General features: G+C 44.0%; 1 protein-coding gene across 2 annotated transcripts in view; it reads right to left on the bottom strand.

The window, feature by feature from the left end:
• The window catches only part of DRD3 (dopamine receptor D3), a 64169-nt gene that overhangs the window by 10943 nt on the left and 31562 nt on the right, over positions 1-21664 (bottom strand). For both annotated transcript variants that reach the window (XM_055127986.1, XM_055127987.1), the window contains one exon: positions 11931-12073. In XM_055127986.1, coding sequence (XP_054983961.1) covers positions 11931-12073 — 143 coding nt within the window. The remainder of the gene's footprint in view (positions 1-11930; positions 12074-21664) is intronic.

Raw genomic sequence — 21664 nt, 5'->3', positions numbered from 1 at the left:
CCCGATGCTGTCAGCTCTCTGAGGGCAGGAGATCGCCTACATCCCTGTGCTGCTCACAGTTGACTTAAGAAAATTTATCACGGGGCCAGAGCGATAGGATAGCTGGTAGGGTGTTTGCTTTGCATGCGGCCAACAGGGGTTTCATCCCCCACATCCCAAATGGTTTCCGAGCATGACTGTGAGTGATTCCTGAGTGCAGAGCCAGGAGTAACCCCTGAGCATTGCCCGGTGTGGCCCCAAAACAAAACAAACGAACAAACAAATGTATAATGGTTAGGTGTCAGTCTGTTCTATACCAGAGCTGCAAACAATAACAAGTCACGTGTCTATCCTTGGGAACGTCCCAGACCATATAGAAGGACAGATCCCTTCCAGCAGCTGGGCTGAGTGTCAGAGGGGAAAGCAGACAGGCAGGCGGGGGGCATCTCAGAGTGCAGGGACTCCCAGGAGACAGGCAGTGGCCCCTCTCCAGCCCCTGCATCCACCCTGCTTGTGTGGAAACCTTCAAGCCTTGTCCAATGGCTACGACTGGAACAGGTAAGGGCCAGAGATGAGAATAGATGAGAATAGCTTATAAAGGACCTTCGGTTTTGGTTGAGGTGAAAGAGGGAGGAGGGGAAGGAAGACAGTCAGGGTCAGAGTGTGGGTCTTGCATGTGCAAGGACTTAAGTTTGATCCTTAGTACCACTCTGTCCGCTGAGCATCAGCAGGTGTAGCCCTGGAGGGCATGTGTGCTGCCACAGCCTGGTGTGAATCGGGATGCCTTTGGGCACCCCAAGGTGGCCCTGGCAGTACTTTTTCTTTTTTCTTTTTTTCTTTTGTTTTTGGGTCACACCCGGCGATGCTCAGGGGTTACTCCTGGCTCTGCACTCAGGAATCACTCCTGGTGGTGATCGGGGGACCATATGGGATGCTGGGAATTGAATCTGGATCGGCCGGGAGCAAGGCAAATGCCCTACCCACTGTGCTATCCTTCCAGCCCCTGGCAGTACTTTTTCACTGGGTCCTCAACCATCTGACTTGCTTGGCTGGGAGTGGTCCTGGGGCTCCCTTTGGAACACTGAGTACACCTCAAAAAAAAAAAAAGAGAGAAATATGGAAAGAAGGTCAGGATATACAATGTGAGTTAGAGAATATTCCTGTTCCTAATTTTTGTCCTGAAATTCTGTTGGCACTCCTTGCTGGAACATTCCACACGGCTTCGCTCTCTATAGATTTGCTGCCTTCTCTGGAAGATCCTGGGACTGCTCCAGTGATCATGCAGCTGGCTCCTTCTTGGAGGACAAAAGGGAGGAAGGGGATTGCGTTCAGGTGACGTGCCAAGAGTTTTTGCACATTTTCTTACTGAGCATGATGGGAAGGAAGGTGGCATTGCTGTCTTCATCCTCAGGGGAGTGGCAAAGGTTCAGAGAGATTCTGTTTTGGGGTCAAGTTTGCACTAGTTGAAAGGGGCACATCCCAAACGTATTCCTCCAACCACTCTGACCCTCAAACTAAACTTATTTCTGTGATTTTGATTCTCTGCTTCCCTCCCACACTGGGTCATGGCACATTTGTGCTTTTTTCAGTACTCTCAGCATCAGTTGGCGACCCAGCCAAGCTTCAGGAAAGGTTGGCATTCTCCAGTCCAAAACTAAGCCTTAGACGAGCTACCTCAGGTGGGAGTTGGTTGGGAGAGGGCAAAGGCTAGCTGGCCCCAACTTCTTGGTTTTCTAAAAAAGGCAGGGGTCGGGCATCCCAAGGTTTGAGACCCAGCAAAGCTATTTATTAACTATGTGATCACATGATGTAACTGACAAATCTCAGTTTCATGATTGGCAAAAGGACAAAAATATTATCTCATATAGGAGGTACGAGAACTAATGAGAATAGATAGTAATTATTATTTCTTTCCTGTTACTTATTTTTTTCCTCCTCTGAGAGTTTTGCTTATTTTTTAAATTAAAAAAAGTGGGGCATCAATTCAATCAGCTTAATCAATGGCAGAATAAATAGCAGTGCTCCTACATTAAAAAATAAATTGGGGCATGAGTGGGGTGCCACATCTGGCAGTGCTCGTGTACTACCTCCCAGCTCTGTGCTTAGAAGTCACTCCAGGGGCTAGAGAAATAATACAGTGGGGGAAGGCACTTGCCTTGCATATGGTTGCATATGAATCTATTGCCGGGATCCCATATTATCCTCTGAGCATCGCCAGGAGTGATTCCTGAATGCAGAGCCAGGAGTAACCCCTGAGCATTGCTGGATGGGGCCTCCAAATAAACCAAAACAAAACAAAAAAGAAGTCACTCCTGACAGTACTTGGGGACCATATGTGGTGCAAGGGACAAACTGTGTCCTCCTGGATGCAAAGCATGGTCCCCCAGCCCATGGAACTATCTTTCTGATCCATTTTTGGGCTTTTTGAACTAAAAGGAAGATATCATTTGCAGTAAAAATTTGGAGAGGGACACTTAAAAGGAATAATACTGGTTGGGGGGAGAAGGGAGAAACAGCAATAGTTAAGGGAAAAAAGTTTGCTCACTGTTCATCGAGGCATTTTTCATGATAACACTAATTCTCAAATTTTTATGAGCTACTAACAGATTTCTGATTCCTTTGGGTAGGAGCAAAAATCCAGGCAAAATTAATCACATTGTCACCTCCCCTTAGCCTGTGCCAGCTTCCTTTGGAAATGGTTCATAAAGCTTTGAGCTGTGGTCACTGAATTGGCATCTCTGGTATTCTGGGGGAGATGGGGTCTTTCTAAATCGACAAGGAAACATGTTGGTGGTGATCACCCCTTCCCCTAAAATCTGCTCCCCTATTCTCAGTGTCTGGCCATGATTGTAATGCTTCCTGCAGTGAGGAAGCACCTCCGTGCATCTTGCTAATGAGAAGAGTATGGACAGGATACTATTCACCTGGTTGCTATTGTTGGGGTGGGATGGGCTTTATTTATCCTCCTGATATACATTTCACTTTTCTCTGCTTGGATCTGAGCTACATGAAGTTGACATCAAGATAGTATATATTAAATATAACTTTTACAAGGCTAGGGGCATACATGGATATAAGAAGTTTATATCTGGTATATGTATATTCTTGCATAATATAATAATATTTTGAGAATGTAGTGTTAGTTTCTAGGGCAGCGGTTGGGAGCTAGGAATCTAGGATAGAAGATGACCTAGATGTGTTTAATATAAACATATTCCATTAGTGCTTATATATTCTATTATGGCTTACATTTTGTTATTGTTATTTATGGAGTTTTATTTTCTATTAACTTGTTTTTGAGTCAATAATATATTATATTTTTAAATTTATTTTTTATTGACTTACAACATTCACAACATTAAGTAACATCAGGGGTTTAGCTTCATACCTTTATATGTATTAAATTGTGAATTCCCCCCATCTCAGCACTGAAAAGGGCTCTCTCCCCGCTCTCCTCATCCTGCCCACCCTCTCCCCTTTCCCACTGGTGAGCACCATAGTTTTCATCAAATCTAGGAATTGGTTTTGTTGTTTCTTGCTAGTTTGTTTATTTAGTTATTTATATTCTATGTATGAGTCCAATAATCCTGTAACTGTCTTTCATTTTCTTACTTAATTAATTTAACATAATTACCTCAAGGGACTGGAAAGATAGTTTTGTCACTAGTTTGATCCCTGGCATCTTATTTGGTCTTTTAAGCACTATCAGGAGTGATCCCTGAGCACAAAGCAAGGAATCCCTGAGTACTGCCTGCTTTGGCCCCCAAACAAAAAAAACATAGTGAAGATTCACCTATTTGGAGGAGTCTAAAAGATAGTACAGGAGGTAAGACAGTTGTTTTGCATGCAGCTGTCCTGGGTTTGATCCCTGGTACCCCATATAGTCTCCTGAGCACCTCTAGGAGTGAAGTCTGAGCTCAGAGCCAGGATTAAGTACTGTTTTTATATTATTTGGGTGAATGTCTAGGAGTGATATCACTGGATTAGCTAGAATTTCTATTTTTGTTTATTTAATTTAATTTATGTTTTTTTTAAATTTGGGGGTACATTCAACATTATTCAGTGCTTACTCCTAGTTCAGGGATTATAGCTGGTGATCCAAGGGATGGTCTCATGAAGGGCAAGAGCCTTACCCCCATGCAGTCTCCCCAGCCCTTCATTTCATTTCTTGGGGATGCTGAAGCTTGAACCCAGGTTTCATAAACGTAAGGCATGTAGATTACTACCGAGCTATATTCATTACCTAATCTTTATTTTTATATATGTTTGCAAGATATTAATAACTACTTTTAATGGAGACCATAGCTTCAAAACCTTCTATTTTATCATGTGCAAAGATTTTTTTTTTCCCCATTGGAAAATGTGGAAAGTAGCAGCAGAGCACAAGGCTATTTCAGGCTTGCTGATCAATGGATGCTCTTGGTCTATATTCCCTAAGCCTGCTTGTTCCTTCCTCCTCTGTCTGAGCAAACTTCTGTCTATCCTGAGATAGAGACTCTTCCAGAATTTCTGCTCGCCTGGAGTCCCTTGAGGCCTATCATCGAGTGGAGTGACACTGAAGATGGATGGCCTGGAGGTGTGTCCTATGGACAGAGCAGAGGGAAGATCAAACTCCAGAAATTCTGGTTTCTGCTGAGTCCTAAGGAGGTAGGGAGAGAAGTGAGGCCCCCCCCCCCCTAGGCAGAGATGAAGAGCCCTGTCTTTATTATTTAATGGAAATAGCACTATGCTCTCAGCACAACAGTTACATAAGTGATGAACCCAGTAGCTAATTGAACATTTTATATATAGAATAAGCAGCCACTGGCTGTGGGTAATGGAGAAGGCTTGCTGTTCTGTATTTGGGGACATTTATTCTAACTAATGTCAGCATCTCAGGAGAAAAGAATGTCAGTATTTAAGGAAGACTCATCCACTTGCTCATAACAAAATCTTATGGAGTATCTAGTGTGTTCCAGGAATTTTGCTGGGTGATAGAAACACAAAATAACTCTACCAAGAATTCTAAAAAGATTTTGGGGTTAGTTACCCTTTTGTGGAAACAGACTCTAATGATGTGAATAACAAGACCTAGAGAAAATTGCCTTGAAATTCATAAATTTCTTTCTCATGGAAGAATCTATACTCAGTTCCCTTCCCCCCCCAATCCCCACCGCCCCACCAAATGTGGCTGAGCCTGATGATTCTGGTTTTAGGATGAGATTATTCTTATCGTTATTCTTATAGTTTTGTGTTTTTCAACTCTTCCTATCAACGGAGTTTGGAAACATTCTCTTGCTAAAATCCAACATGTCTTATCTCAAAGGGAAATTAAGACTGCTTCTAAAAGTGTCTTAAGTTTTTCTATTCTTGAAGAATTCCTAAGCTATTGTCATCAGATATTGCTTATTGATTCTAGATTTTTGAAAAACACAATAGCTAACCAATTTTGTAGGAAATAAAATACTTGTTACTTATATTATCTGTGTCATTAAAGGTCCCAGGTGTGTGGAACCCAGGGCTGAGACCTCCAAGCCTGCTTGAATTGGGACTGGACCTCTTCTGCCCAGATTCCCCATTTTCCAGTAGCTAGGTGGTCACACCCAGGGACTGTTCCCAGCGCTGTGTAATCCCACCAATGGCCAACATCCAGACTAAGCTCCTGGAAGCACGCAGCTGCTTTGTGGCCACGCCACATCTTATAACCTACTTCTCCCTCTGGGAGTATCTGGCAAGCTACCGAGTTTCCTGCCCCCATGGGAGAGCCTCGCAAACTCCCTATGGCGTATTTATAGGCCAAAGCCAGTAATAATGATGGGTCTCATTCCCCTGATCCTGAAAGAGCCTCCAATGTGGCACCATTGGAAAGGACAAGTAAAGAGGTTTCTAAAATCTCAGGGCTAGGACGAATGGAGATGTTACTGAGACCGCTAGAGAAATTCAACGATCAACGGGATAATGATGATGATGATGATGATGATTAAAGGATTGGGTTTTTATTCAAGGATATGTGGGGTTTTCTAGTACCAACACTTCCTGCTCACTTCTAGGGACTGTTGACATGGTGGCTTTTGGCTAGCCTGTTGGCCCCTGGCAGACCTGTTGTAACACTGGCTAGTTGGGCTTCACAGCCTTGGTACTCTGTCTTCTGAGTGCACCCAGAAATGCATACTGTCCTTTCCTCAGATGAGCAGAGCAACTCTGAGTTAGGAGAATCCAAAGTTCAACTTTCCTCTACCTAAATTTCTGACCATTCACATTCCCAGGTGACTGTTCAATTTGTTAAAACAACTTTGCCCGAAAGTGCTCTCCTTTGCTGTACTCTAGTCAAAGTCTAGTCTCCTGCTCTCCTCAAGTCTCCTTTCCGCAAAGGAAATAAATACAACTGCCTGAGAGAAGAAGTCACTTGGCCTGGACTTTTGCATGAACCTGGAAGCTTCCTGAAAGATGGAAGAGTGGTTAGAGGGAGTCACATCAATCAAGATAGTGAAGCAATGCTGCGAAGGTGAAGTTGAAGGCAAGGAAAGACAGCCAGTTTTCCTGCCTTGAGCTTCTGCCCCACCCCCCACCCCAATCTGGTTTCTAGGAGGACACATTGATCTCTATGACCACAGTTGAGCTATCGCTGTTTAGATTTCCCTTAGAGCAGAAGCATAGTTCATTTTTAAAGCACAGAAATCCCTGTCTTATGCATATAATAGCAATAATAACACAAGCTAGAATCTGTTGGGCTCTTACACTGGACTTGACACTACACAATGCGTAAGTGGAGAGTTAACTAGTCTTATTAGTAAATTAAAAAATGAAAGAGCAGAGGGATAATCCAGAAAGTACATCCATCAGCGTTTTCTTTGCCTTCTCAATTCTATATTTGAGAATCTTTTTGGAAGAAAATTTCTGAGTTTTGTTTCTGGAACAATAATGATCTCACTAGCGGCAATAACACTGCAATTAGCTCATCATTCTTCTTCACTTTAGATGTTGACATTAACTGGGAACTCTGTCTAATGTCAGATTTGAGACCGTTTTAGCTGTTACCAGGGGGTGTGTGTGTGTGTGTGTGTGTGTGTGTGTGTGTGTGTGTGTGTGTGTAAGACCGCCTCCACCAGCTTCCAAGAATGATTAAGAAGAACCACTGAGCTTGGCAAATGCTGGTGTGGATTTGCTGCTTCTTGGGGTAAAAGATGTCTTTGTGAAGCTGAGGTAATGAGTTCTCCATACTTCAGGTTCCCACTGGATGGGGCTGGAGCGATAGTACGGTAGTAGGACATTGCCTTGCATGCATCAACCTGGGTTCCATCTCCAGCATCCCATACAGTCTTCTGAGCACCGCTAGGAGTAATCCCTGAGCACTACCAGATGTGGCCCCCAAACAAACAAAAAATGTTTCCACTTTAATATAGAAATTTATAGAGAAGGTGATTCGTTACCGGGTTAAATTGAAAAGCACATTTAGCACTTGCCAAAAATAGTAGCCAGAATCAGATTCTATCGTCATTAGAAAATGCTACACATGTGTCTTTGTGTGCATAAAGTGTCATTCACTAAAAACAACAAAGTAACCACTGGGAAAGAATCATGCAAAGATGATAATTTTGGAATTTATGATCATGAATAAACCAGATAAATATTTCTTATATAATCTTGTTATTTAACCTTAATTGTGATAGAGAAGCCTGTTCTAGAGAAGGTGGCACATAAGTGGCATAGCTCTTATCCCATCTAATCTCCAGAAAATTGTAGGGGGAAACATCTTTAATAGAGAGAACTGGAATTATATCATAAGTAGGATTATATTACAAAGTCAATAATAAGGGACAATTATATAAGGTCAATTTATATAAGTGAGTACAAGAGTACAGAGAGTCTCTTGCCCGCACGCCTAGCTGTCTTCCCCATGGCCCCTCGGAGGGGATGGGCTCCAGCTTCCCTCCCCACTCTGAGCAGAGCTCTTGGCGGCCGAAGACCACCGGAACCTAGCTACAGCTATGCTGGAGGCCCCTCTCCATACGTTTGGACAGGCCTCATGCATGAAGGTACCGGCAGAGGAACCCAGGTGTGTGTAATCCCATCAACGGCCAACATCCAGAGAGAGACTTAAAAGCAACTCCCAGGAGCCTATTTCTTTAGTTTACTTCTCCCTCTGGGACAAACTGGCAATCTTCTTAGAGTTTCCTGCCCACATGGGACAGCCTTGCAAGCTTCCCATGGTGTATTCATATGCAAAATCCAGTAACAAGCTGGATCTCATTCCCCTGACACTGAAGAGCCCCCAGTGCAACATCGTTAGGAGGGCTGAGTCGAAATAGACTTCTAAGATCTCAGGGAAAGGACGAAATGAGATTTTACTGAGCTTGCCCGAGAAATCGATGATTAACAGGATTTCGTGATTCATGTGATTCGTGAGTACATAGATAATCAATAATATGATAGATTGCTTAAAAAACCTTCATAAACAGAAATGCAAGGGGGCCAGAGTGATAGTACAGTGAGTAGGGCGTTTGCCTTGCACGTGGCCGACCCAGGTTCGAATCCCAGCATCCCATATGGTCCCCTGAGCACCGCCAGGAGTAATTCCTGAGTGCAGAGCCAGGAGTAACAACTGTGCATTGCCAGGTGTGACACAAAAATAAAATAAAATAAATAAATAAAAGAAAGTTTTTGTGAAACCTACAGAAAATACATACTATCTGTTATATATAACACATCATATAAAGATTTTATATGCTGGCACCAGAAATATAATATAGGGGTTACTTCATTTGCCTTGCATCCTGTTTCCCCAGTTTGAATACCCACTGCCACACGCAGTGCCCAAACACTGCCAGGGCTTACTTCTGAGAACAGAACCAGGACTATCCCTGATTGTGATGCCGATTGTGGCCCAAAAACTAAGACGGCAAAGCAAAGCAAAAACACAACGCAGCAAAGAAAAAAAAAAAAAGAATTCAAACGCAATATGCAACGCTAGAGATGAAGTTGCTAGACTTATTTTCAAGAGACCATCTATAAAAATAAATATCGGAAACTTCCTAATTGAATATATCGCCTGAGTCTACATATTTGAATTTGCTTAAGTTTATGTTCCACTGTATTATTGGCCCAAATTTGTCATTATGAAAACTTAACTTAGAAAATTTAGGTCACTTACTCAAGGAGGCACAGATAATGAATAATAGAACTTCGGTTTAAATATAGGATTTCCTGACTCCAGAGCCTTTGACTTCTTAAATGTAGTTTGACTCTGAAATCAGTCCTGCAAATGGTTCTTTTAAAGATTACTTGTAAGTTTGAATTTTTCTGAATTTATATGCAATGCGTTACACATGATATTTGCACGACACACAGCTATGGGACTAGTATATATGTAATGACTAGTATATATGGGACTAGTATATATGTAATGAAAATTCACAAACTTGGAGCATAATCGGAACAGAATCAACCAATTCAAAGAAATGTAAAATAAATCCAGATGAATAGTAGAACGTGAGTCAATCAGTTTTCTCTTAACAAATATTCAGTATTTATCGTCAATAGAGCAGTTTCTTGAATAAAGTTTTGCTCAATGCCATTTATTATACAGTTGATGAGGAAGAAAAATCAGTTCCCTGCCAGGGCCACTGACTGTGTAGCATTTGCATATTCCTGCCTGTTTGTGAGTTTCTCTGGGAGCTCTGGTTTCCTCCCACTCTCAAAGATGTGCAGGAGTGCTTCATAGGCATGACTCAACCCCCCAGCAGCAGAGCGTTCGAGAGTAGGTGTGGGTGGGAAGGGAGCTGTGATGGAAGGAAATCCTATCCACACTTGGTTCCCACCTTGCACCCAGAGCTGCTGGAATTAAACTTTGTCTGCTTGTGATCTTGAACTGGAATAAGTGAGTTGAAAAACTAATGAATAAATAAATGTAAATATTGTTGTTTAATATCAAGAGTGTTTTGTGGTCTTTATTTGGGACGTCTTTTGAGATCAGAAATAGCACTGTCATCACTGTCATCCTGTTGTTCATCGATTTACTCGAGTGGGCACCAGTAACGTTTCCATTGTGAGACTTGTTATTGTTTTTGGCATATTGAATATGCCACGGATAGCTTGCCAGCCTCTGCTGTGCAGGCAGAATACTCTCAGTAGTTTGCGGGGCTCTCTGAGAGGAACGGAAGAATCAAATCTGGGTCGGCCGCATGCTAGACAAATGCTCTACCCGCTGTGCTATCGCTCCAGCTCCCCATGTCATTATACATTTCTAAAATCCCATGGAATATATAATATGATACTAAGGTAAATAATGATTTTAGGTGATAATAGTGTGTGAATACAGATAAAATATCTTACTTTTTAACAAATACACCACACTAAGGCAAGATATTCATAACAGGAAAAACTGTAAGGTAGGAGAATATGTGAAAACACTATATTGCAGCTCATTTTTTATGTAAATCTTAAACAGCTCTAAAGAAATTAGCCCCTTAAAAATATAAACCCCACCTTGCCTTTTATCACCAAATAGAGACTAAAGAATAACTAAGATTGGAAAGAGAAAGCTCAGGGTCCTAAAAACTTAATTCCAGGCTCTGATGGAATTAAGCTTGGGAGTTTAGGACTTGACTTGTAAATGTAAGGTTGTGAGTTTGAGCTCTGGTGCTGCCACATATGCAAGTGTGATCCTGGCAGCTCTGTTGCTTGAACCTGACATCTCTTTATGCTGTGTGAACCTTTCTGAAGTCAGGAATAGGTAAACACCAAAACATAGAGTTTGACCTCCAGTGAATACCATGATTAAAAATATTTATGAGAACCACGGCCAGGAAGTCTGATTTCCCACTGGCATTACAACTAAATGTGCAAGTACTACACTTAGGTGTGTATGGGACTCACCAGTCAGCACTAAAATATTATCAGCCACACTGAAGGGAAGGGAGGGAAATACAAAACATTAGCTTATGGTACACTTGGATTTTTCAAACATTATTTTGTTCAAAGTCAGTTATTAAGAACGAATCAAGAATGCAAGTGAGAATTTTCTGTACCTGAGTTTTACCTGATAATTGCTTTCATTCAACATGGGCATCCTCAAGCTGCAAGATGAGGATGAAATAGACCCGAGGTTCTGATCCAAGTGAGGAGTAAGATTGGACCACTGCCATTTGTAAAATCCCAGCCATCTCAGATATACACATAAGAACCCTATCCCTTGATAATGTAGGAATATGTTACCAAATGCCCGATTGAGTCTTAAGATGTAAAAAGTTAGGAACATATATCCTACGTGGCAGCTTTTATAATGTGCTTTATTTTTGCAATTTAAGTCAGCTGTGGGTTATCATCTTTCGTAAAGAAGCCCTATCTGCCTTATTAATATAGCTTATACTCTGAATTAGCACATTGCTCCAAATGAATATGATGACATTTTTGTTTTCAAAGTAGGGAATAACAGCTTTTTTTTTCTTTTTGGGTCACACCCAATGCACAGGGGTTACTCCTGGCTCATACACTCAGAAATTACTCCTGGTGGTGTTCAGGGATCCACATGGGACACTGGGAATCGAATCTGGGTCAGCCGTGTGCAAGGCAAATGCCTTATTCACTGTACTATTGCTCCAGCTCCTGGGAATAACAATATTTAGAGAACTTTACCCCCATGCCAATAATTGGTGAAAGCTGCTTTGTAATTATCAATTAATTAATTGGTTTGGGGGCCACACCAAGTGGGGCTTAGCCCTGGCTCTGCTCTCAGGGACCACTCCTAGAGGGCTCAGGGGATCGCATGGGGTTCTGGCCATCAAATCTTACCCACTGTACTATCTCGCGGGCCCCACGTTTTCACTTATAATCAACAAAGATAAAGCTTTGGGGTCAGGTGCATCATTATTTAATAAAATGCATAGCCCAGGGGTCAGAGACATTGAGAACTAAGCACTCTCCCGGTTGTGCAGGTGAGTTTCATGTTTGCTGGAGTTGGGCAGTCTTGTTACCTGTGGTGTTGAAGCCAAAGAGGAGCGGGCAAGACACAGCAAAGGCCAGTACCCAGACGGCCGTAATCATGAAGGCGACACGCCTGCAGGAGCTCTGTCCTGTGCCATGCTGGTAATGAACGGGCATGACCACTGCTGTGTACCTGTAAGGAAGGGAAAGAGAGGTATGAGGAGGAAAGAGGAGGGAACCATTGATTTTTTAAAATTTTATTTTAGGCATGATTTATAATACTGTCAATGATAGAGTTTATACACACAACATTCCAACACTGTACCCTGAACCAGAGGGTCAGTTTCTTTCAACCATTATCCCAGTGCGCCCCCCCCCCCTATTCTATTCTACCCCCACATACCCCCTACTGTGTAAACTTCCTACTAAACACCAGTTCAAAGTTTCTGTTGCCTTTGGACATTTGTTATTTTCTTGCTATATATATTCTTTTTTTATATTCCACATATGAGGGACATCATTCTGTATATGTTGCTGAGAAAACTACTTTTAGGCCAAACCTAGTGGTGCTTAGGCATTACTCCTGGCCCTGTGCTCAGAGATCAGTTCTGGAGGTCCTCAGGGGACACTCTCGCCCTTCAGAATGAGATTGTTCGAGTGTCTAAGGATAAACTCCCAGGGGTTCAATATGAAAACTTAGCCCAGGGTATTGCAGAAGCATTACAGGGTCTTGACCCTAGGTCATGGTGGCAAAGCATTACCCATGCTATCAGTAGTGCTGGTACAGCTTTATTGATCATGTTCATTCTATTGATTTTAGGATTCTGCCTCCTTCGTAAAAGAGTAGTTGATACTAAATCCATGACCCATCAGAACTATTATGATCTTTGGCGCTTTGTAAACAGAAAAGGGGGAGATGTTGGAATATAGCTCTAAATATGTTAGGCCTGATTTTGGTTCGTCCTTGCTCCCCTTGCCCTAGGAGCTTAGGTTTATCAGTCACACCCATCAAAGTGCTCCCAAGTCACTCCCATTCCTTTGTTTATCTGTAACCATTTCTACCAGCTTATCTGCTCTTCCTCTAATCAAACTCTGTTTATTGGTAAGGTCAGAACTTTCTAGGACACTGAATATTATAACATTGCCTTTCTCTCCTCTTTATGCCTTTTGAATAATTTACTTTAAAGCTATGTCTTTTTTGTATAGACACAAGAAGACAATATTATGTTTTTATAACTTAAGACTTAATTGGCCTCGAATATTATTCCCTTCTGGGCATCTGCTTTCTCCACTTAAGCCTCAGTTGCCCTCAGTTCCTAGCACCCCAAAGTAGGGTCCCCGACGTGGGACGGGAAGGATCCAGGGCAAGCGGTGAGTTATGTGCTACCCTGGCATCGAGATGGGCCTGGCCAAAGTGCCTAATTCTTAACTATAAGTTAAGAGCTTGATCATAGACAAATGCTGTCATGATCCAATCGTAATTATGAGACTGGGACCCTGCCAGGGATAGGAAAGACTGATCTGGCCTGAGCACTGTAGTCTGAGATTGAGATGGCCCCAGGAGAGCAATTCTATAAGCTTTAATGCATCTCTTATTGTGTCCATACAAAATAATTAATATTATGAATTCTTATATGTTTGCTGGCTGAGGAGAAGAGAAACACATTCATGGGACTCTGCCCTTGGGTGGATCCTCCTGCTGAAAGAGAATTAAGTCCTAGGAGAAGCATCCCCTGAGGGAAAAGAACCTTACCCTATTGCTGACCACACCTATGTGTATGCCCCAACCCCCTCATGCTGTGGAGATTTAACTAGGCTGTAAGAGTGGGTTGGGGGCCAGATCCACGGGGCCAGATCCACGGGGGCCAGATCCACGGGGCCAGATCCACAGATCGAGAGAGAGACTGAGAGCCGGGAGAGAGGCAGAGAGAGAGAGAATGAAGTAGGATGGGGGAGAAAGAAGCAGGAGGAGAATCAGAGGAGAATGGAGATGGACATGAAATAAACCGATCGAGCAACCAGTTTGGCCTTCTTCCTTCCTTCGCCTGCCTCGCCGCCTGCGCGACCTTTCTTTTTATCTTTGTGTTTTACACACTTACCCTCAAACTCTGTGTTCAAGTCAGAGATTTTGAAAATAGAGTAAGTAATACCTGATAAAATTTCACTTCAAAATCCAGTTTCCTTGCTGTCCTTAACAATCCAGGCTGCTCGATGAAAAATGCCACACTTGGGGCGGCTTAGATAATAGACATTTATTTGGCAACTTCAAGATCTAGGAGCCTCAGATTTGAAGTCTGGCGAGGAGGGCCTACACCCAGTCTGAGGATGTGGCTGTATTATCTTGTGTCTTCATAGGACGGAGGGGAAAGGCGGCTGCCTGAGATGTTTGCCTTATGAGGGCACAAATATCATTCTTGAGGAGTCCCTTACTCAATACCTAATCAGCGCCCTAAGCTCCCACAAGCGCTCTTAATGCTACCACACTGGTTGTTAGCTTTTGCAACACAGGAATTGGGATTCAGGGAGACACAAGCATTCAGTTGACTGCATGTGCTTTTACCTGGTCATAGCATAGTTCCACACCTTGCTGGACATAGCTATCTTTTCTATTGCTACTGACCAGGCACATGGCTGGATGTTGATTGGACTTAACCAGACACTTATTCCACAGTCTTCTCAAACTCAGTTAACCTAAACTAGACTCTCTAATGTCTTACATCCCTTTACCAGACACTGATACCGATACTCATTCATTTAACCTTTGACTCATTTGACGTTTATTAAGTTTTTGTGCCAGACTCTCTGTTGAAAATACGGTGATGTGCGAATAGCACGTTGTTCCTGTCCTTATTGAGCTTGATGTTGAGTGGGATGGATGGACAAAACGAAACGTGACAAGACTGGAGCGATGGTTTAGGGGTTAAGGCACAGGCCTCTGTGTGGCCAATCTCTGTTTGGTGCCCAGCATTAAATGGTCCTCTGAGCACTACTGGGCGCAGTTGTAGCAGCCTCTGAGCACCACTGAGGTGGCCCTGGGAATTCCCTCTTTGTTGGAACCCAAGTAGGTTTGCACCCTTAGGCTCTCACATTGAACTGCCCAGCAGGTTGATTGAAAATCACCAGACATGGTTCCTGGGCATCTGAGCACTGCTTGGGTTTTCTCCCCACAAACATTTATATATGTTACATATAAATTTGATATATAAAAAGTATAAAGAGTATTTTTTTTAAAAAATAGTATTGATCCTTGCCTCCCACATGCCAAACATACGCTCAATTCATTGTGCTATCTTTTTTGCCCTTGAAGAATAAAATGAAAGAAATAAACCGTGTGGCATATCCATGGAGGCCCTAATTAAAGGTCATCCACCAAGGACAAGACAAGAAAACAGGCGGTGTGAGGAGTCAGTCATGAGGTCAGGTAGGAGAGAGTGTTTCATCAGGACAGTAGATTGCTATCACTCCAGCCTCCTCTCCACTATTTCTTTCCTACCATGTCCTCTCTGTGATGGCCACAGTATACTGACAGCATCCTACTGCCACATTCCCCAGATTTTCTCAACTCCCCCCCCCAAATTCACTAGTGGAAAAACTCTCTGAGAAAGGCAGAATTAAGAGATGTGCCCCCCCAACCAAATTTCTGTCTAGTATAACCCCCCGCCCACTGAAGTAGGCATTGAATATACGCTGCACCTGTGAAAATGATACATACATAATGTGATACACTTCTGTGACAACAATATACTTCTAATTAGTTCATTAATCAACTGACTGTGAGTTAATCATGAGGAAAAATATCTTATGTGGGTTTAGTAGAGATCCTTAATTTTATTATACCCTTAATATATATATATGTATATATATATATATATATATATTTTGGTGGGGGCTATGCCTGGTGGTGCTCAGAGCTTACTTATGGCTCAGGAATTACTTTGAGCTATACTTGGATGACCCTTTAGAGTGCCTGGAATTAAACCCAGGGCTGTTGGCATGGAAGATCAGAGTCTAAACTCTTGTACTATCTTTCATGCCCTAGGTACATTCTTAAAAGGAACTAGGTATATCCTTCTCGAATTCAGAGGGCTTCAAAGCATGAGGATTTATTTTTCTCACTTGAAGGAGAAAACTGCTGGATTTTTGGTTAAGAACATTGTCAGAACAAAAGGCCTTTAAGAGCTCAGAACAGCTCATAAAGGGGGACCTCTGATACGCACTGATTGAAACTGAATTCTACTGAAAATTTGAATGAATCTGAAAGATAACCCCTAGAATATCACCTGTCCACATCTTTATTTCAACTGTGAACTGGGGCAGAGACAGAGAAAATTTGTTGAAGAGCAACAGAAATCAAGCATGGGACCCTCATCCAAGCTTAGCCCTTCCTCACATGCCTTCAACTTGCCTTGCCAACCAGACTTCCCATGGGTCCCTGTCACTCATTTGTGTAACTCCAGTCAAACTGGGCTAATGCAGGGTGGGAGTCTGGGAAAGGGGCATCCTTTCATAGTAACAAGACTGTCCTTAAGCTACCACCCTTCCCCCTTTCCCCGGAAAGCCAAGTCTTGCCTTCCCTTCACCTCAGATCAGCTCCCCTGCAATTTTCCAGGTTCTCTCCATCTTAGGGATCTTGCAATTTGCACACAGAATACTTCTATGATGACTATTGTTTTGGTCCTCTGCCTATTGTCTTATCTCATGACAGAGCTATCCTCAGGGTTGGAGAGTAACACTCCCCTATATGATTTAATGTACTTGATGTCTCAAATCATCAAAGAGCCTTTATGTTCTATGGCGGCTCTCAAACAAAGCAACTAGTCAGAGGCTGTTGATTAGCTGTGAAGTGGACCCTGAAGGAAGCCTTCCTCAACAGAGGACAATTACAATCCCAGCCAGTCTCAGGCAATCAAATGTAGAGTGCCTGGTCTCCAAAGGCTTTGCTTTACTTTGTCATCTCAGTGTCCAGGGAATCTGGAAGCTAGATTCTGGTACGAGGCTTCTAGTGTACCTTAAGTCTAGGGGCTGATAAAGGGAAAGACAAACCTGAATCCAGAGGGGGTGGAGTAGTACTCGTCCTCTATGCAATATTAGCCCTGCCGGATTCTGTGCTTCTTGTGCACCTGACCTAAAGTTTATATGCTAACATTCATATCATAAAAAGAGCATCCAGGCTTCATGCTGTGTATAGATGTGGGTTCTTTCTCTGGATAAGGAAATAGAGCTTCCTCCATTTTTAATATGATAACTTCGGTTGTTAAAACAGTGTAAACATATATACAATGGAGTACTACTCAGCTGTAAGAAAAGATGGAATCATGAAATTTGCTCCATGGATGGAGCTAGTGAGTATCACGTTAAATGAAGCCAGTCAGAGGGAGAGGGACAAAAATATTGGGTACAGTCTCTGTGGGTCTCTGACGGAGCACACATGGCTTCATACTTTCTTACAACAGCATCATATTCCATCGTTTAATATGCCTCCATTCATCTGTCATTGGACATTTGGGTTGTTTCCATAATGTGGTCACTGCACTAAGTGCTACAATGAACAAAGGCATGCACACATCTTTTTAAATGAATGTATCTATGTTTTGGGGGTAAATATCAATAAGTGATAGAACACAATATTATTTAATAATATTGCATCTAGCATGCTAGGGGCCACACCTGAATGTGCTCAGGGCCAAGATGGGGTGCCAGGATTTGAACCAGGGCCGCGGCTGCAGCTGCATGCTAGACAAGCCCCTCAAACTTTGCATTCATTCTCTGGTCCCAAAAATGTGTGTGTGTGTTTAATTGCAATATTTACTTTCAATATCTTTATAAGAACTCTGGTCTTCAACCAAAGGCAACGTTTTCTTCTAGAGGGCTAACACAGCCGTTGCTTTTATTGGCCCTTGTCTAGAGCCTCTCCTACATCAACCAGTCCACAGTACTGGGTCCGTGTCACCTTCTGAGTTATCTGCTTCTCCCTGCCTCTGTTAAGAAACTTGTTTCTTAACAGCCAAGTGTATTGTAATTCAGCAAGCTTGAGAGAGCCTGCAATAGGGAATATTTTTGTGCTAGATATTCTTGCTAATTTGGGCTAGAAGTGAGAGACAAGTCTGCATTTTGCATCGCTACATTATTTTTTTGTCCTTATTCTTATTTAAACATGATGGAACTTTGAGAATAAACAAGGACCCCAAATTTGCTTCCAAGTTGTTTTTTTCCCCCTAGTTCTAGGAAGCCCTTGGCGACAGACACAGCGGCTGTTCCAAAATTGGCCATCGGAGGGCACCCGAAGGCAGCAAGAACTCGCCCAGCGCCAAGGGGTGAGAAGTTCACGGCTCACCTGGGGGCTCTCCAGGCTCGGTGGGGAGACCGCGGAGGGGGAGAGTCAGCCCTCTCGGTTCCTGGACCCCTGCAGGGACCCCGATTTCTCTCTTTCAAGTAGGCTGCTCAATCTTAGAGAATGCAACCGCGTTTGCAAAGCCCAGGGATGGGTTTGGGCGCCAGCGGGAAGCGCTCCCCCTGGGCCTCAGCCCGGGCCGTTTGCAGGGGTGAGTGGCGCCACCTCCACTGCCGACGGCAGGTCTCCGGCTGCTTGGCAGGAATTCCATGCTGCCTGCCCGGTTATTCTTTGCTAGACTTGGAGCTCCCGGCTCTTGGGGGCTGTTTCGGTGGGGAGGCCGGACCATTTGCCTTGGGTTTAACCCCAAGACTGCATCTCCCAGCTCTGCACCCACCTCCCTGCCTGTGGGTTGGAGACTGGACCTCTCTGTACTCGACAACTGTATGATGCGGGCTGTGGTTCAGCCAAGTGGAGGTTCATTTTATGAGATTATCTCTGGGAAGTTATTTTTTTTTTCTTTTTGTGTCACACCTGGTGATGCACAGGGTTTACTCTTGCCTCTGCACTCAGAAATTACTCCTGGCGGTGCTCAGGGATGCTGGGAATCAAATCCAGGTCCGCTGTGTGCAAGGCAAATGCCTTACCCACTGTGCTATCGCTCCAGCCCCACTGGGAAATTTTTTAGCACAGTAACTGGTACCTACTAGCCGTGTGATGAGTAAGGCGACTGATATTACTATTATTGTTATTATTAGTGTTCGAGCCCAAGGGGTCTGTGATGGTTCCTCTCTGTGAGTTTATGGTGGGTACTTTCACTTATCCCTGATAATCAACAGATTTATTTGTCAATAGCCAATAAATTTATTTATTGTACTTCCCCTATGCCAGACAACTGTTAAAGTGCTCCACAAAGAGCAACTCATGTGATTCCCCTACCTCAGCCTTTGCTGTTATCTGAACAACAGAACTCTGGGACCCACCCAGAGAAGTGAACTGATGTGCCCAAGGGTATATTACAATTAAGTCCACAACTTGCCTTGAGACTGCAGAGCAGCAGACCCAGGGCAGATGCTCCCAGTGAGACAAGACAGCGTGCTGTGGCAGAAGGGGCCGGCTGGACCCTCACCCTGCTCTGCTTGCCCTGTGGTCTGGGCAAGCACTTGGCACACTTGACCAATGGGGAGAAGACCCCTGCTCTGTCGGGGTATCATGAGGATTAGCAACAATGAAAAGATGCATGTGTGATACTTAGTGCATACTTAAGGAAATGATTTATGTTGTTGCTTTTATTTTTATTTATATATTTGTTTATTATTTATTTATTTATTTTGGCTTTTTGGGTCACACCCGGTGATGCTCAGGGGTTACTCCTGGCTCTGCACTCAGAAATTACTCCTGGCGATGCTCGGGGCACCATATGGGATACTGGGAGTTGAACCTGGGTCAGCTGCCTGCAAGGCAGATGCCCTACCTGCTGTGCTATCGCTCCAGCCCCGATATTTGTTTATTTTTGGCTTTTAGGCCATACCCTGTGGTGCTCAGGCTAGCTATAAGCAAAGCAAACTCCCTTCCTGCTTTACCATTTCTCTGCCCTTGTAGTTCCTTTTAGATTTCATGCCAGTTTGGATGGGCACTGAAAGAGCCTAGAGATGGAAGGAGCAGAGATGTCTTTCTGCCTAAGAGGTTTGTGGGACCCTATAAAAGCACGCAAGCTTCCTTCCTTCCTTCCTTCCTTCCTTCCTTCCTTCCTTCCTTCCTTCCTTCCTTCCTTCCTTCCTTCCTTCCTTCCTTCCTTCCTTCCTTCCTTCCTTTCTTCCTTCCTTCTTTCCTTCCTTCCTTCCCCCCCTATCTCTTACCCTCCCCCTCCTCTCTCCCCCTCCCCCTTCTCCCCTCCCTCTTTCCTTTCCATCCTTCTTTCCTTTCTTTCCTTCTTCCATCCTCCCTTCCTCCCTTCCCTTCTCCCTCTTTCTCCCTCCCCCTCTTCTATTTTTGGTTTTCAGGCCACAGTCACCTGTGCTCAGGGCTTATTCCTGGCTTCGTGCTCAGGGATCACTCTGCTGGGCTCCTGGGACCATCTGGGGCGCCCAGTGCTCAAACTTGGTTTGGCCGTGTGCAAGGCAAGCAACCCACCTGCTGTACTACTTCTCTGGCCTCGGCACCTACCATTGCTGCACACATGAGCCCACAAGGATGCCCCCTCTGTGACCGGCAGTAGACCATCATTATACTGAAGCTCTCAGGATTCTAGCAGAATCCCACCGCCTCCTGGGAGTTCATCCTTGGGTGGGAGGTGTTCTTGGGGGGAAGGGATGAGGGTGCCTCCAGGGGAAGCTGGAAGGGGGGCAGGAAAGAAGCTGTGCTGAGTGGGAGGGCCTGAGCCGAACTCCCCTCCTGGGTTTAATGAGCCCCGGAGCTGTGAGGGTTGCTTTTCATCACCTTTTATTTGGTCAGACAGGGGCTCAATAAATCTTTAGTTCTGCGGACTCCCCTCGTGAAATTGTTGAAGGAGAAAGCTTTTTGCAAAGGGCTGCAAAGCCTTTTGCAAATATAAAGTGCTTATTTAGATGCAAACGAAAAATCCAAGGTGCCTGTGACTCATCTGGTACCTATTGTGCTCTCTGCAAAGGCGCGGAGGCTTGCCTGTGTGATGGGTGCCATTTGAGAGCCACTTAAAGAACTCCCTGGTGAATGAATTTGGTTGCATTATTCCTGGGCTCCTTGCGGAGGACCCTAATTCTCACCATTCGCTCGGTTGTGTCCTCCTCTCAAAGCCACTTTCTCAGCCCTCTCCTCTAGTTAGTTCTGACCCAGGATGTGGTGGGAGGGGGCTGACCCACAGGGGCGGCAGGGAGCCAAGTGAGGTGGGGGCCTGTGCTCCCCCACATTGCTTTTTGATAAAGAAAAGGAGGCATTAATTCGAGCATCCAGAGTGATGCCTAAGAATCTAATGACAATAGTATTACTTGCTTTCAAAACCCCTTTTATCATTTCCTTTTCTTTCCTATCTCTTACTACCCTGTTATTACAGACCAGGGCTTCATGACCAAAAAATGCTGAATCCATTTGGTCAAGTTTGTCAGCTTGGTGACTGGCATTGTGTGAAGACCAAAGGTCTGCATGAATGACTGCATCTGTAATGAATTGACCAGCTCTTTGGCATCCCATGAACAGAATTTAATGCTGTGTACTGCAAACTGCTGTGAAGGATAATGGAGACAGCTTTTCCAAGCCCCATATTCATTCCTCGAATATGGAGGAGGCTCCATTCTGAGTCTCAGTGAGGACTGGTCTTTTCAGAAATGCAAGCGGAGAAGAGAGCTTCCTTCCCCCAAGGGGTCCGAGGCACAGCTTGTCCCTCATGTACGTGAGGGCAGCGGGGACTTTTCCCAGGCAAGACAGGAGGGGCCGATTCAAGGTTTCTTCTTGTCATCTGAAGAAGTGGAAGTGAAA

This window comes from Sorex araneus, chromosome 2 (genome assembly GCF_027595985.1).
Source record: "Sorex araneus isolate mSorAra2 chromosome 2, mSorAra2.pri, whole genome shotgun sequence".
In the NCBI taxonomy this organism is placed as follows: Eukaryota; Metazoa; Chordata; class Mammalia; order Eulipotyphla; family Soricidae; genus Sorex; species Sorex araneus.
The sequence above is the reverse complement of the archived record's forward strand: the minus strand, read 5'-3'. Positions and strand labels throughout refer to the sequence as shown.